Source organism: Mustela erminea, chromosome 13, assembly GCF_009829155.1.
Source record: "Mustela erminea isolate mMusErm1 chromosome 13, mMusErm1.Pri, whole genome shotgun sequence".
NCBI lineage: Eukaryota > Metazoa > Chordata > Mammalia > Carnivora > Mustelidae > Mustela > Mustela erminea.
This window is the reverse complement of record NC_045626.1, coordinates 26991317-27007523: the sequence shown is the minus strand read 5'-3', so window position 1 is coordinate 27007523 and position 16207 is coordinate 26991317. Positions and strand designations below refer to the sequence as shown.

General features: G+C 50.3%; 1 protein-coding gene across 1 annotated transcript in view; it reads left to right on the top strand.

The window, feature by feature from the left end:
* The window catches only part of RNF165 (ring finger protein 165), a 97525-nt gene that overhangs the window by 77719 nt on the left and 3599 nt on the right, over window positions 1-16207 (top strand). Inside the window, exons 2-6 of the mRNA XM_032310973.1 lie at window positions 5616-5931; window positions 7491-7601; window positions 11169-11298; window positions 12797-12901; window positions 13226-13321. Coding sequence (XP_032166864.1) covers window positions 5616-5931; window positions 7491-7601; window positions 11169-11298; window positions 12797-12901; window positions 13226-13321 — 758 coding nt within the window. The remainder of the gene's footprint in view (window positions 1-5615; window positions 5932-7490; window positions 7602-11168; window positions 11299-12796; window positions 12902-13225; window positions 13322-16207) is intronic.

Genomic DNA, 16207 nt, shown 5'->3' with positions numbered 1-16207 from the left:
TGGTAGGCTCTGCAGCAGGGACCTGGGCCGTCCTTGGGCCTGAGCCTTGTGCCCCAGCAGTTGACAGTCCACGGGGACCGTCTGCATGGGCAGCAGGCCAGGCTGAAGGGATATCAGGTTCTCCTTCCCTCTTTGTCTGAGGGCTTGAAGGTGGTGCCTCAGCGCCCCAGAGTCTTGAGGATGAAAGCCCCTGTACTTCAGGGTGACCGTGTTGGTGCAGATTAGAATACAGCTAGAATATGCCTCCAGCTCAGGAGGTCACCTGCTCTGAAGAAGATTCTGTTAGACCTCATGGCTCCACTGTTCAGTCGCCATCCCAAGCGTGCTGACTTGTTGGCCTGGATCCTCTCTGCTTCCACCTAGGCCCAGCCCTAAGGCTCCCCCGGTCCCCTTGACTCTGTCCCCAGGCCAGAAACCACAGACTGTCCCTGTGTGTCCTCTGGGCATACTGGCCCCATTTCTGCACCTTCCTCCTCCTTGAGAGGTCCTCTCACTGCCACCCCTGCTTTATCAAGCCTCCTAGTTCCCTGGGCCCTGACCCACCTTCCATCCACAGTTGGCTTTCAGGAAAAACCTCGGTTCAAACCTCTGCTCTGTCCTTTACCAGATGCATGTCAATGAACCTTTCAGAGACTCGGGACCTGGGTCACCGTTATCCCCACCCACCTTGCCCGCAGCCCTCAGCTGCAGAGTCCTCAGCTTCTCCTTACCTTTCCCTCCCCCGTGGGGCCGTATGGTTTCTGTCCTCTGATCCACCCACTTTCCAGCTGCCAGCTTGTTCAGGCTCCCTGCCCACGAGGCACAAATCAGTTCCCGATCCCCAGGCACTGGGGGAGCACCTGCTGAGTCTCATGTGGACCAGGTGGGCATCCGGTGGGCCCCACACCGTGTGCTTCTCCTCCCCCGCCGTGCAAGGCTAGACGGGGCCTCCCTCTGCAGCCCTGCACACCGCCGCCTGCACCCACCCCGTCCCCCACCCTGTGCATGGCCAGGGCCCCTGCTTGAAGGTGCTTCCCCCAGCCCCAGCCCTCTGGGCAACGCTGTGAGCACTGACTTTCTGAATTCAAAGACGCGAAGATGTTTTTGTGTCTTACACTTGATGGGTTCTTCAGTAGGGTGCTTTGTTTCTGGGCGCTCCTTGGTTCTCTTCACTCCCTCAAAACGCTATTTAGCTCCTGATGAAGCTTGCAATCGATGGCATTTCAGCCCCAAGGAAGTATGATAAATGGATAGTGTAATCAGGGACATCTGGAGATTGTTTTTTAACCCAAGGGAGTAACTGTAATGGGAAAAATTGTGGGTTGTCTCTTGATGGGGGCATTTGGGGATGTAAGCACTGTTCAGACGTCACTGATCGTTGGCTTGTCACGGGCCCAGATATTCTATGCTGAGAACTTCACTGCCCTGGTCTTAGAGACAAGATAGAATACTATTTCTGCTGCTGTCACAGACCCTTTCCACGCCATAGGATTGAGGCAAACTTGGGGTCCCTGAATGTCTGTCTCCTGGCTTCAATTCCCTTTCTGAGCGGGGATGCAGAGACAGAATCGTCCGGGGACGGAGATGAGGGGAGAGGGACCCAAAGTCCCAGAATGGGAAGTCAAAGGGTCTTGGCAGGTAAAACTACCCGAAACAGGGCAGACACTTTGGATCCCCTTTCTTGCTGCCCGTCCCGGAGAGAGGGTGCTACTCCTACTGCCCAGTGCACCAACCGGAGGTTCCGGACGGCAGGGGAGCACAGCCTCTCCGGGGTGGGACAGCCCGTGGGTCCTCTTCCTAATGGGCCGCCATGAAAACCCAAAGGCTCCCCTCGCAGGGTGGGTGCCCTGGTGGCAGGATGCTGGCCAGCCGGGCCTGAGCGGTCCCCGGGCAAGCCTCGGCTTTCAAACCCAGAGCTCACCCGGGTCCTTCCTGCCATTCTCGTTCCCTCTGCGTTTCAAACCCGTCTGCCCTCCGCCGTCTCAGTGCAGCCGGTGTCCCAAGCTGCTGTTTCTCCCCTAGACCCCCCTGCAGGCAGCAGCTCTCCACTGAACGCCAGCTCCCAGAGAGGTGCGTGGGGATCCAGAAACAGTAAGGCACGAAGCTCTGCCAGCTGGGGGTGGTGAGTGTGAAGAAAGAGCCCAAGGTAGCCCCTGCCAGGTGCCAAAGGAGTGGTACAGACAGGGCGTTCTCCGGGAACTCAGAGGAGGGTGGTGGGCAGGGGAGGCATTTTTGGAAGAGTGGAGAGGTGACCTTTAAAGACGGGGAAGGTGGTCGGTGAGGTGTGAGCAAAGGGCCCACTGGGGGGATGTGCGTGGTGTGTCTGGAACGTTGAAGCTTCAGGCAAAGGGGTGTGTATCTCACCTGTAAGCCACGGGGAGCTCCCTGAGGGAAGACAGGCCAGGTAGGAAACTTGGCTAAAAACTCCGCTCTGGGGGCGCCTGGGTGGCTCAGTGGGTTAAGCCTCTGCCTTCGGCTCAGGTCATGATCTCAGGGTCCCAGGATCAAGCCCCACATCGGGCTCTCTGCTCAGCAGGGAGCCTGCTTCCCCCTCTCTCTCTGCCTGCCTCTCTGACTACTTGTGATCTCTCTGTCTGTCAAATAAATAAATAAAATTAAAAAAAAAAAAAAAGCTCTGCTCTGGGTATGCAGTTGGCGGTCTTTACGGCTGTGCTCTCCCAGAGCCAAGGCACTAGCCACGGGCGGCAGCTGAGCTCTTGGCAGGTGGGGCTAGTCGGGACTGAGATGCATTGTAAGTTCAAAAGCTACACTGGGTTCTGAAGGCTTCATCCAGATAGAAAACAATGTATAATACCTCCGTCATTTTTTTTCTCTCTCAGGTACATGCTGAAATAATAACACATTGGATGTACGGCCCATGTAATGTATATTATTAAAACTAGGTCCACCTGTGTCTTTTTACTTCTTTGAAGGGTGGCTGGCAGAAAATGTTAAGTTCCACCCAGTGGCTCACCTCATCATCCTTTTGGACAAGACAGGATTAGAGTCTTACAATATACTCTTTTTTTTTTTTTTTAAACGCAATTCCCTTTCTCCGTAGTCATGACAGTCTTTTTAAGATTTTATTTATTTATTTATTTATTTGCAAGAGGGTGAGCAGGGGGAGGAGTAGAGGGAAGGGGACCAGCAGACTCTGTGCTGAGCAGTGGGACCAAGGTGTGGGGCTCATCTCGTGACCTGAGCGGAAACCAGGAGTCGGAGTCTGAACCGACTGCGCCACCCAGGCGTCCTCACTTCTCATTCTCTCTCAACAGCCGTCCTTCCCTCTTCTTGCCCCGTCTTCCTGTCGCCTTGGCCTTCTTCTCTCTTGATGGTCAGGCCTGACAACAGGAGGTCCTGCTCCCCTCTGAAATGGTGGCTGGAGCCCCCGCACAGCTTGGGGGAGCCCGTCTCTCTCAGGTGCTATCCCCTATTTTTGGCTCCTCTTTCTTGGTTTGTGTCTGAGAAAGGGTGCGGTGAAGGTTGACATTTTTGAGACCCTGCATGCTTGAAAGTGTCTATATTCTATCCGCACACCTGATCAATCAATCCTTCTGCTGGGCGTAGCGTCCTAAATTAAGATCCGCCCCACCCCCGCCCCCACCCCGCCGCCTCCCATCCCCCCAGTGTCCTGAAGGCAGTTTCTCTCCTGTTTTCATGCTTCCAATGTTGCTCCTTGACAAATCCCATGCTATTTTGCCCTCCACACCCTTTGTGTGGCCTCTGGAAGGTGTCAGGATGATCTTGGCTCCTACAATTTGGACATTTCACCAGTGTTTTAATGTGGGGTTCTGCCCCCGTCCATTCTGCAGAGCACTTGGGGAGCCTTCTATCCAGAAGCTCAGACCCTCAGTTCTGGGAAACACACTATTTTCCATAATCCCTCTTGTTTCCTGCAGCTTTTCTCTCTCCCTAGTCACGCATGGAACTTCCGACCCATCTTTCTATGTTTGTGTCTGTTTTCTCTTACTTACCATCTCTTGGTTTTCTCATTCTGCTTCCTGGGAAAGTTCCCCAGCTTTATCTTCTGACCGTCCTCTTTTTGGCTTCTCTTGTTTTCCTTAGCTCCTTTTAAAAAATCTTCTTGTTTCATGAATCCAACATTTTATCAGAGGATATTAACTATAGTGTTTCTGGAGTTTATTTTTTCCTGGTCCTTCCATTACCTCTGTTCCTCTGAGTTCCTTTTCTTTTCTCCTTTTTAAAATTTGATACACTCTCTGTTTTCACCCTGTAGTCTTTCTCAGAGACTGGTTACCCTTGGGTTATCTGTTCATAGTGAAGAGTAGGTCACTAAAAGCTTTCCAGAAACTGTGCGTGAGTGTGTTTGTGTGGAATTTTTAATTTATGGGCTTCATTACAGAGTGGCCAATTGGAGACCCAGACATTTTACTGGGGACTCCCAAATAGAAGTTTCTGTAAAGCTCTTTCTGCGACCAGTTCCCAGCACCCTGGATGACGGTGCTTTCAGAACCAAATGGCAGAAGGGGGTGTCCCCTGCTTGCCCCCAACTGCTGCGCACCTGCCCTCCTTTATGGGAGCTTGTCTGGCCCACTTTACCTACAAAATGTCAGGGTGAGGGAGGGGTAGGTTATCAGTGCCTTCATGGGAAAGGGGAGATGCCTTCTCATACAGACTTGTAATCAGTGTCCTCTTTCCTGCCTTCCAAAGTAGCCAGCACCTCCAATTCCTGATCTTTCCAGCACGAGTGGCAAAGATCTGTCCACTTCTCGCTGACCGCCCCTTCGGTAGGCACTGGGTTCCCAGTTTCTCAGTTCTGCTAATTCCTCCATCTGCTTTCCATCTTCCAAAAATCTGTTGCCTGTGCGTGTCACTTCTATGTTCTCTCTGTCCTTATCTATTCATCTTCTCTTTATTCCTTTGCTCTCATTCCAACGGGGGTTAGAAGGAGCAGATGTGTGGTGAGCTCACGGCATGTAGCAGGAAACCCCTGTGAATGCTTCTGCAGTTTGCCCAGTCCCTTCCCGATGCTCCCGGGTCATTCCTCATGGAGAACTTGTAAAGGCTTTCCTGTTGTCAAGGTCAGTTTTATTTAGAAAAGTGGAGGAGACTAGATTAAACGTACCCTGAACCCAGCTTATTGTTGCTTTTAAATTAATTATGACATCATAACAAATTATTTAATTTTTATTTAAATAAAAATGTCTTTTTTGCATTAGTCCTTGTCACAGAACTGCATGGAAAACAATGTCTGGTTGTTTTGTCTCTGGAAATTAGGGTTCCCTATAGGCTGGGTCCTCCGCGAGGCTGGACAGCCTTTTCTCTAGGTGGCATTTATTAAAACAGGAAGTCGGGCCAATGAGATTGCGTGGGAGGAGTCTAATTCAGGAAAGCCAAACTGCCTTCAGGGCCCTTAACTCCTTTAACAAGTGTGTTGGTTTTTTTAAAGGATGCTGGCTTCTCTGTTCACTGTCTAGAACACGCCTCCCCCTTCCAGCACATACAGCCCAGAGCCTCTCACTGGCAGCGGCCAGCAGCCAGGTGGACCTGAAAGCAATGACCTCGCGGGCTTCCAAGGAAGGCCACCTGTTCCACCAGCCGCAAGGGCGTCCCCTCCTCATGGGCGGGGCGCAGGGCGGGTCGTCACGGAGTCTTCTCTGTCCTTGCCTCTCCAGGTGCCCCTTTTCAAAGGTCTCAGCATCCTCACGCTACCTCCTGCCGTCACTTCCACCTGGGCCCCCCGCAGCCGCAGCAGCTGGCGCCCGACTTCCCCCTGGCCCACCCCGTGCAGTCGCAGCCGGGCCTCAGCGCCCACATGGCCCCGGCCCACCAGCACAGCGGCACCCTGCACCAGTCGCTGACTCCGCTGCCCACCCTGCAGTTCCAGGACGTCACAGGTCCCTCCTTCCTACCTCAGGCCCTGCACCAGCAATACCTCCTGCAGCAGCAGCTCCTGGAAGCCCAGCACCGCAGGCTCGTCTCGCACCCGAGGTGGGCGGGGCGGGGCGGGGCCGGGGGCGGGGCCTCGGGTAGGACTCTGGGCTTCCGGCTGCCACCCCGCCCCCTGGGCGGGCAGTCACCCCGTGGGGTCCTGTGCGGGAGGCTGCTTTTACTCCAGTTTCAGGCGCTGAACGCCCCCTGGACCCGACACGGGTTCCCTCGGTAGCCAGTGTGTGTCCTTGTCATATCACCCAGGTGCAGGGGCAGGGGCCGGATAACTGGTGGTTTACAGTGCTCACGGTGGAAGAAGGGAGTCCTCACGTCCCCTGGAGCTTCACGATCACCTGATTCTAACACCTAAGGTCCCTAAGGGACACCAAAGGACATAGCTGCTTCCGCCCTGCCCTCAGAGAGCCCATGGTTTGGTTGGGGGGACCAGCTATGAAACAAATGAAGAGTAAAATTAGATAATACGGGACAAGTCAGTTCACCACTCTGAGCCTCAACTGTTAAGAGAAAGAGAGTACATCAAGGGTTTGCAAATTTGTGCCTTAGGATTCTTCACACTCTTAAAAATTATTGAGGATTACACAAGCTTCTGTTTACACACAGGTTATGACTATTGATATTTACCCCATGTTGGAAATTAAAACTGAGCTATTTAAACCACATTTATTAATTCATTTAAAAATACAAGAACAAACCCATAAAAACAAAAAAGACCAATTGTGTCTTTTTTGAAAAGAAGGTATATATACATGTAGTGAGAAGAGGGATTTTTTTTTTTTTTACATATTTGCAAATCTTTAATGCCTGGCTTAATAGAAGACAGCTGTGTTCTCATGTCTTCTTCTGCAGTCTGTTCCAGAATCACCTGTAGTTTCTAGAAAATTCACCATTCACCTGTGAGAGAATGAGAGTAGAAAAGCAAATAACATCCTAGTACTATTATGAAAATAGATTTGACCTCACAAACCCCATGAAGGAGTCTCAGGGACCTCCAGGAGTGCCTGGACCACACTGAGGACCGATAGACCTGATGAATTCTAAGGCTCTAAGAGTGTGTGACTGTGGGGGTTGGGGTGTGGGGGGCACAGGTGACTGTTGTAGCAGGTCAGAGGGAGGAGAGGTCATCATGCCTGCGGTGTGCAGGGAGGCCTTCCTGTAGGTGGTGCCTTTGACTGGGGCCATGAAAGCTGGGAAGAGTGTGGAGAAGGGTGGAGGAGAGGAGAAGGGTGTGGCAGGAGCAGAGGGGTGCACAGGTGTGGGAAAGTCTACAGGAGGCACGTCTGTGTCCCCTGAAGACAGCCCACGAAATTCAGAGGGAGGAAGTAGGAGAAATAGCAGAGGAGGCTGGGGAGTTTGGGTGGGACAGGTGGCCGGCAGGAGACACACCGAGGGAGAGGACTCAGCGTAGTGGGCAGCCCCCAGATAACAGGAATGTTTGAATTATTGACAGCCACCAGCTGGGAAACGTCCTTGGAATTTGGGGAGAGGGACAAAACCCACTACTCTGTAAGCTGTAGGCTCAGGCTGGCCAGGGCTGCTTAGTGACTGGGCTGGACCTGGGGCAGCCTTGACGCCATGGGCCTCCTTCCCTTCCCGTGCAGGCGGAGTCAGGAGCGTGTGTCTGTCCATCCCCACCGCCTCCACCCCAGCTTCGACTTCAGCCACCAACTCCAGACGCCTCAGCCCAGGTATTTGGCTGAGGGCACTGACTGGTGAGTGTTTGGGGGCCCTAAGCAAGGGAGGGGGTGAGGAGGGTCTTGCCTGATCCATGCAGTTCCTGTTTCCTTCACGTTGAATGATGCAGGAGGCCTATCTTCAAACTCCGGGCTTTGCCTGTGCCCCCAGTCACCCTCAAGGCCACATGACCCCCACTGGGCCTGGTGAAGGCACTTAGCTCAGGATGTGCCTGGATAGCACCATGTGCCCAGCCTGGGGCTCTGTGCTCATGGTCCTGCAGAGGAGGAGGGGACAGAGACAGAAAACACTTCCCAAGGTCAATGGTGCCTGGAAACCAGTGGTTTCTCGGAGGCAGGCAGAAAGGAGAGTCTCAGGAGCTAGCTAATCAGGGAGGGCTTCCTGGAGAGGGTGGACCTTGAGGGATCCACAGAGAGGAGCCAGGGCAACCCAGCAAGACCAAACACGGGCTTGTGGAGGCAGAGCAGGGTTGGAGGTAAGGACTGAGGAGAGAAGCTGGGGAGAGAGATTGAGGGCTTTGCCGTGATATCTTTGTAGGCACTGAAATCCTGTGTCTTACAATTTCTTACACTCAGGGCAGAGGGATAGAGGTCTTTGTTGCCCTGTGATGTAGTGTTGCTTGGTTTGGGGTCCTCTGTCCCACCTGCCTCTCTGGTTCTAGCTCTGGACTTGGTTGACCTACACTAGGGTGTGATGCAGACGTCCAAACACTTGAAAAAGACGTGTAGTTCCCTGAGGCATTTGGGTTTAGAGGGCATCACGCCTGCAACTTATTTTCAAATAGTTCAGGGAAAAAACCCCACGGAGAAGTGTGTGTGTAGCTGTTGTAAGTATACGCGGAGAGAGAGAGAAGGAACTAAAAATGCGGCAAAATAGTAAAACATTAACGCTTGGGGAACCTGGGTGAAGCGAGTCTGGGAATTCTTCGGGCTGGTCTTGTAACTTTGGGGTCAACATGTTGCTGTTTGAAAGACTATAAATGCAAACAAACAAAAACTTCTATGGAGAAGCAGGGACTATATTAAAAAAAAAAAAAAAGACAGATGTGCTCTGTGTCATTTTCCAGCCGTCAGTCAGGTGGACAGGGCTTCCAGGAATGGTTCAAAAGCGGGCGAATTCCGGTTGACTGCGTGCAAAAGGTGCTTCCAGGCGCAGGAAATAGTTGTTCTAAGGCGTTTCCATGTCTTCCAGCCCTCTGCTCGTTCTGGGGGACGTTCTGTGAAATTGAACACTTCCTCAAAGGAGAGGCGACGCGGCGGCCAACTTCAGCCCAGGCTTTTTCTAATTAGCAGATTCAAATCAGGAAGGTTTAATTGCAGTTTGGATTGAATTCTGTCCCTCAGCAGTCAAGTCCATCCAATTTAATTCAATTCAGTACACACTGGGTGATTTGAACAAACATGGGGGAGCCAGCACGGCCAGTGGGACCGGGGAGGTGACATGGGTGAGTGGGGAGTCTTGTCCTGGGGTGGTGTCGGGAGCCCTGCAGGTGTGAGCCTCCCCAGCTTGCTGGCTTTTCCGCGCTTCAATCCCTCTGCCCTTCTGACCTCTGTCCGCCTGAGAAACAAAGACTGATGCCCTGAGAGGCCTCAGCAGGGGACGAGGCGGGGGGATCCTGCCCTGAGTCACATCTGGGTTCACCCTGGGCTTTTTGTGCCTGGCCTGTCCACCTTACTTTGGGATATTTAAACCCTGCTCTACCCAGGCAGCTTCTCTTAGCTGGGCATCTTGGCCAAGAGTGTGGGGAAGCAGCAGCCCTTGCGGCAGCAATCCCAAATACGCCTCCTTTTTGGTCCATACCGGATAACTCGACCCTAACCTTGAGCTCCAACGTCTCTGTCCTCATCACACTCCTTTTTTGACTCATTCCCGGCTTCATACTTCCAGCTGTGATGCTAAGGTCTGATTGCACCCTGTTCTACCACCCAGCCCTAGCCCTGGCCAGGCAGAGCCCCCCCCCCTACCCCGGTTACCTGGGACCTGTGAGACGGTGGGTGGAGGGCAACAGCATCTGACTGTCCTTCCCCTGCCGCGGCTCTGCCTCTGCCAAGCCTCCAGGTTCACCTGAGAGATGGTGCCAGCTCTTAAGCTCTCGGGGCAGAATGTTAGGCTCAAGGTAGCCGCCAGACCACAGCACACTTCAAGGCCATTGACAGTGAGTGGAAAATAATGTTTAGCTTGCTATTTAGATGCATATGACAAGAAACTATGCATTGAGAAAATGCTCCCCATATATATACACACAGATACACGCATCACATCTGGAAGCAGGAATTCCTTAAATACCTCTCATATCTTTCTTCCTTAATTTGGATGTATTTGTTGAAGAGATGTGGGCTGTTTTTCCTGTGTTCCCCCCAACTCGGTTCTTGCCGGTTGCCCTCTCCTGGATCTGTTTAGAGGTCCCTCCGTTTTCCTCAGTTCCCGGTGCACTGGCACTTAGATCAAGCGTGGAGCAGATTCACGTTCAACTCTTACTATTTCTTGGCAAAAGTACTGACAAGGGGTGTGTTCTCCCAGTAGAAAGCTGGTTGTCTCTCCCTCTGCGGTGTTAGCCATTGGTGATCTCTGCCCGGAGCCTTTACTTCTTTCGGGGATGCAGGGAGGTGACGGATAACTCCACCATTCCTTATTCATTTGTTAGCTAGAAAGCTTTTATAAAGAGGAATTCCCCTTCATCAACCATTTGGCTACCCTCCGTCCAGTTAACAGAGGAAAGGCAGCATAAACGTCGGATTCTTTCCCTCTCTTTACTGGTTTTCAAAATGAAGCATTGGTTCCCTAATGTCCTTTGAAGGGACTGGTTTTCTTTACCATCATCTCCCTCTCATGGATCCGAACCTGTTCGAAAAGTTCCCACCTCCTGAAATGATGCTTGCTGACATGCCCCTTGTCTAAGCCCTGGCCAGTGGGAACCTCTTCCCGATGCTGTGATAACTTTCTTGCTTTCAGTTATAACAAGAGGTTTCAAATCATTTTGCACATTTTCTGTTCCAGACCTGAAATTGGCCATTTCTCAAGGAGCCCTGGTTCCTCTTCAGTTGGAATGACTGATTTTTTTTTTTTTAAGGGAGTTTTCCCTTAAAACTTGTAGGAGGCGGGGGTAGGGGTCCAGGATGGCTTTCCCAGCCTCATGGCTGCAGAGGTCCCTTTTCTGTGGTTTTCTCACAGTGGCACAAATGTGGCCTCTCTCCCCCTGCCCCTCCACTTCCACCTGACTTGTCTTCCCTTGGCTCCGTATCCCTGACCTGCTCCGTATCCCTGACCAGCTCCGTATCCCTGACCAGCTCTGTTTGGATTCTTTCAGCGTTTCTCTCAAGGATGGGCTTTGTCTTGGGAGGAGCTTCGGTGCACTCATTCTAAGGAGTTTTCTGGGGCGTAGGCCATTCCAGCCCCTTCAGACCTGGCAGACCCCCTTTCTCCTCTGAGTCTCTGTTTCCTTCACTTAAAAGAGAGGGGAAGGGGTGCCGAGTCCCTCGCAGCTCTGGTGGTTTGTGACTCTGAGTCTTGTGTCTGGGGTCCCTTCTGTAAGCAGATGACTGAATCCCTGCACCCTGTGGTTCACCGTGGCCTTGTCCCCGCAGGGATCTCAGTGTGGACGCCGGCTTGAGCCCTGCCCAGTTCCAGGTGCGGCCCATCCCTCAGCACTATCAGCATTACCTAGCGACTCCTCGAATGCACCACTTTCCCAGAAACTCCTCCTCCACGCAGATGGTGAGTGCAAGGGCTCTGCCAGGGAACAGACCCCCTGACTGCCTGTGGGTGCCGGTGGTGGGAGACTGAGGCCCACAGCTCCACTGTGTCCTGCTGTCATGCTGTCCTCCCCTCCCCGCTGCTGCTCCCACTCTGGCTTGATCTGCTGGACAAAAGGCCTTTGTCCCTGCAGGGCTCTGTGATTGCAGAAGGGGGCAGGGTGGCTCTGGGGGGCCTTTCCAGTCCCTGGCGTTGCAAGCTCCATGGAGCGGAGGTGAGGACAGGCCATTAAAGTGGCACCCAACTGTTGGCGAGATATTATCTCCAGACAGCCCGTGCATGTAGCTGCCCTACAACACATTTCCCCCCTTCCAGCCCTTGTCTCCGCCATTAACCACCCCATCCTCAGTCTTCTTGTTTGTACCATGAGAGGTTTGCATGAGTGATCGCTGAAGCCCTTGTCCACTCTGATGTTCTACGATTGATGTCGTGAGCACCATCTCCTATGAGACAAAGCTAACATTTATGGAACACTCAGTGCACGGCAGGCCCTGTTCTAACTAATCATGTTATGCGACTTACTCGCAACCTTACAGGAAAGGGTGTTTATCCCTGTTTTACAGCTGGGCAAACAGGAGCAGAGAGGTTAAGAAACAGAGCTCATACAGTGAGTAGGTAGAGGAACTGTGATGGAAATCTGGGCCCTCCAACTCATAGTCGGGGCCAGGGAAGGGGGTAGGGGTAGGGGGTAGGGGTAGGGGGTAAGCGGGGCAGGGTCTTGCCAGGACAGTGTCAGATCCTGTCTTTATTTAACATTTTGGTATTTTGTTCATTATGGACTTTTGGCAATAATTTTGATTTTTTAAAATATTGCATTAAAATATTATTTACCTTCATTATTGAGTCTACTGTGCTGAAATACTATTTACCTTGATTACTGAGTCTTTTGTGCTGAAATTTGTGCTCTCACTGGCCCTGCCTGGCTAGATGTGGCCCATGCCCTTCACCATCTGAGACACCTCCTGGGGCAGTACTGAGTAGAGTGGAAGGAAGGGGCCTGAGGCCCCCCAGCTGCCTGGGTTTGAAATCATCGTCTGCCACTTAGGCACTGACTTTATCTATTTGTGTCTCGTTTCCCCTATCAGTAAGTTGGGGGTAGCAATGGTAGCCACATCCTAGATCAGATGAGATCACTCAAGTTGTTACAGGCAGTGCTTAGACAGTGCCTCTCTGGGAATAAATGTCCAATCAGCTGAGTCATCTTACTAATGATATTCGCATACAGTATATATATTTACTATTTTATACTTACTTTATTAATTTTGTTATTTTTTGGGGGGGCTGATTTGGCATAGGCTTGGTTCTTGGTGAGGAGAGGAGGGTATATAAGAGCAGGAAAGAGAGCACTTCCCACTGACGAATCTCGGGGATGTGCAGCTTGGTCGGTTGTGGGGGGAGCAGCTGGATGCTGGGCTCATGTAGCCAGGAATCCCATCTGAGGTGTTTTTCTCTCCAACAGGTTGTCCATGAAATCCGAAACTACCCTTACCCTCAGCTTCACTTCCTTGCTCTCCAGGGACTAAACCCCAGCAGACACACCTCCGCAGTGCGGGAGAGCTATGAGGTACGCCCGCCCCTCTGTCTGGTTCTATCTGGGTTGGGGGAGACATCATGAATGTTCATGTTCATGGTCCCCTCTCCCTCTCTCCTGTTGGTGGGTAGGGCATGGGAAGTTGTGGGGAGATTTGGGCTTGAGCATAAAAGAGAGAAAAAGAGAGAGTGAGTAAAGATATTGGGGTCTTTCAGTACCAGCCAAGTTCTTCCCAGTGGTTATGTGAGTGCTTCCTGCTAACATCTTTCAGTGCCCTCCCTCCATATTGTGTGTGTGCACATGTGTGAGTGAGGGAGTACATGCAGAATGCACATGTCCACACTTTCCTCTTTGCAGGAGCTGCTGCAGCTTGAGGACAGGTTGGGAAATGTGACTCGGGGAGCTGTACAGAACACCATTGAGAGGTTCACCTTCCCCCACAAATACAAGAAGGTGAGTCTGCTAGTGGGTCAGCCTGTGTCATTGAGGGGTTGTGGTTAGATGCTCTGAAGTTGTGATGCTTTCCGGATCTTCTCCCTTGTCTCTGTCAGGTGTGACCAGGAGGAGAGATGGGGGTGCCTCTCTCATGATGAAGGAGGAGGGCTGGATGTGCGTGTGCATGCGGACTTGTGAGTGGGTGTGTTAGGTAGGCATACAGGTGTATGAATGCTTGTATCTGAATGAGTGGGCAAAGGGAGCACCTGAAGTGAAGGCCAAGATATATCTTAGAAAAGAAGTCCAAGTCCAATCCCACATGGGGACAAATGGGCAACTAAGACTTCAGAGCAGGAGTTTCCAATCCTCATTGAGCAGCAAGATCACCTGAGGAGCTTTTAAGGCCACACATCCAAAACTCCATCCTAAGCCTATAGAAGTACATTCTTCACCAATATAGCTCAGGAGTCTGGAGTAAGATTAGAACCCAGCCATCTGATTTTTAAATATTTTGAAATTCCAGTAAATAAAAAATTTGGAAGCAACCAAGATGTCATTCAATAAGTAAGAGGATAAACAACAGTGGTGCATCCATACAATGGAATATTAGTTCATGATTTTAAAAAATGAGCCATGGAGAGACATTAGGGAATCTTAAATGCATATTACTAAGTGAAAGAAGCCAACCCGAAAAGGCATACTGTATGATTCCAATCATATAGCATTCTGGAAAAGGCAAAACTAGACAGTTAAGAGGTCCCTTGTTGCCAGGGGCTTTAGGGGGAGGGATAGTCGAGTGAATGGGTGGATCACAGGCTATTTTTAGTGAAACTATTGTATGCCACTGTAATGGTGGAAACATGACATGGTGCATTTGTCGAAGCCCATAGAACAGTACAACAGGAAGAATGAATCCTAATGTAAACTCTAATAACAGTGTTTCACTATCAGTCCATCATTTATAACAAATGTACCACAAATACAAGACGCTAAAATAGCTCAGACTGTGTGTGTGTGTTGAGTGGGGGAAGGGACGAGGGAATGGGCTGTATTTTCTGCTCAATATTAATGTAAGCTAAAATTACTCTACAAAATAAATTCCTCTGTAGAAAAAAAATATATTTTTTTAATTTAAGAACTAAAAGCTTGATAAGGACTGAGAGAGTTGGCGTGGGAAAATGCCCATCAAAGTCAAGCCAGAGCCCATCTTACTGCCTCATGAGGCACTAGGGCTCAGTGGTTATGAGCACTAAGTGTTGGAGTCAGATGGGGCCAGTGTTTAATTTCAGTGTTACTGCTGTCTTTGTTGGGCTGCTGTAATGAAGTACCATCAGCTGGGTGGTTGAAACAGCAGCCATTTATTTCTCACAGTTCTCAAGCCTGGGAAGGCACTGGGTTCTCTTCCTGACTTGTAGATGGCTCTATTCTTGCTGTATCTTCACAAGGCAGAGAGAGGAAGCTCTGGTGTCTTTTCCTGTTCTTATGGAGCACTGATCCCATCATAGAGGCTTTGTCTTCATGACCTCAGCTAAACCTAATTAGCTTCCAGAGGCTCCCATCTCCTAATACCATCACATTGGGGGGTAGGGCATCAACATCTGAATTTGGGATTGGGAGGCAAAGACATTCAATCCATAGCCACCGCTGAGAGCTGTGTAGCTCTGGACAACTTACTTGACTTTTCTGGCCTCTTCCCCATCCTTTTTAGTGTCAAATAGGAATGATGTGTTAGTAGCAACCATAAGGGGTTCCCCAGTGGGATAATGCATGTAATAGCTTAGTACAGTACCTGGTATCTGGTGAGTGATCAGGGATGGTGAACTGCTTGCACCTTGATAGAGGGCTCACTTGTTCTAGACTTGCATGGATGCCCATGATATCAGTTCAAAGGCTATGATCTTGGTCTGTGCAGATCCTCACAGAGGCATTGAATTCATCCATATGTGATTTCTTTTTTTATTTTTTTTAAAGATTTTATTTATTTATTTGACAGAGATCACAATTAGGCAGAGAGGCAGACAGAGAGAGAGAGAGAGAGAGAGAGGAAGAAGCAGGCTCCCTGATGAGCAGAGAGCCTGATATGGGGCTCGATCCCAGGACTCTGGGATCATGACCTGAGCTGAAGGCAGAGGCTTTAACCCACTGAGCCACCCAGGTGCCCCTGTGATTTCAACCAACATTCATTATCTACAATGTGTCTTATATGGGTAGTATGTATGGAGGAAATGACAGTATTTCAGTAACTAAGGGTAGCATTAGCAAATAGAAGATAATCATTCTCTGCAGGGTGAGCTTTAGGATACTGGAGGAGAACATGGAAGGCAATGAGTGGTGTGTTCAAGAGCCCAGAGCAGCTTCCACTCCTCTGACCAGGGTGTGCTCATTCTCGCCAGGGCCACATACCACACCTGCCCTCAGGGCCACAGGCCATGAGGGGATAGGGAGAGAACACACATGGAGGATGAAAAGAGAACATGGACCAAGCCAATAATATAAAAGGTTGAGGTAAAAGTGATGAGAATAAAGGAAGAATTAGGGGAATAAAATAGTATAAGAAAAAAACAAGAATAATTAAAAATCTGAAATGATAAAGTTTAGGACCCAAACGAAATGTGAAAAAAACTTTGAAAATTCAAACTGAGAGTCAAATAATACAAAACAAAAAATATTTTACAATAGTGATGATAAAAGAATAAAAAATACAAAGGAAGAATAGTCATGGAGACAAATATAAAAAGTAAGAATTGGGCAAAGATATGAAAACAGCATACAGAATGAAAACCAATCACACTGACATGAAAGGGAGTGTGAATGAGGACAAAAAGGTACGGGAAGAAGAAATAAAGAAGAAATAAATGCTGAGAAGAGTTCCCATTAAAATAAAAGCTACATAGGTAATGAGGA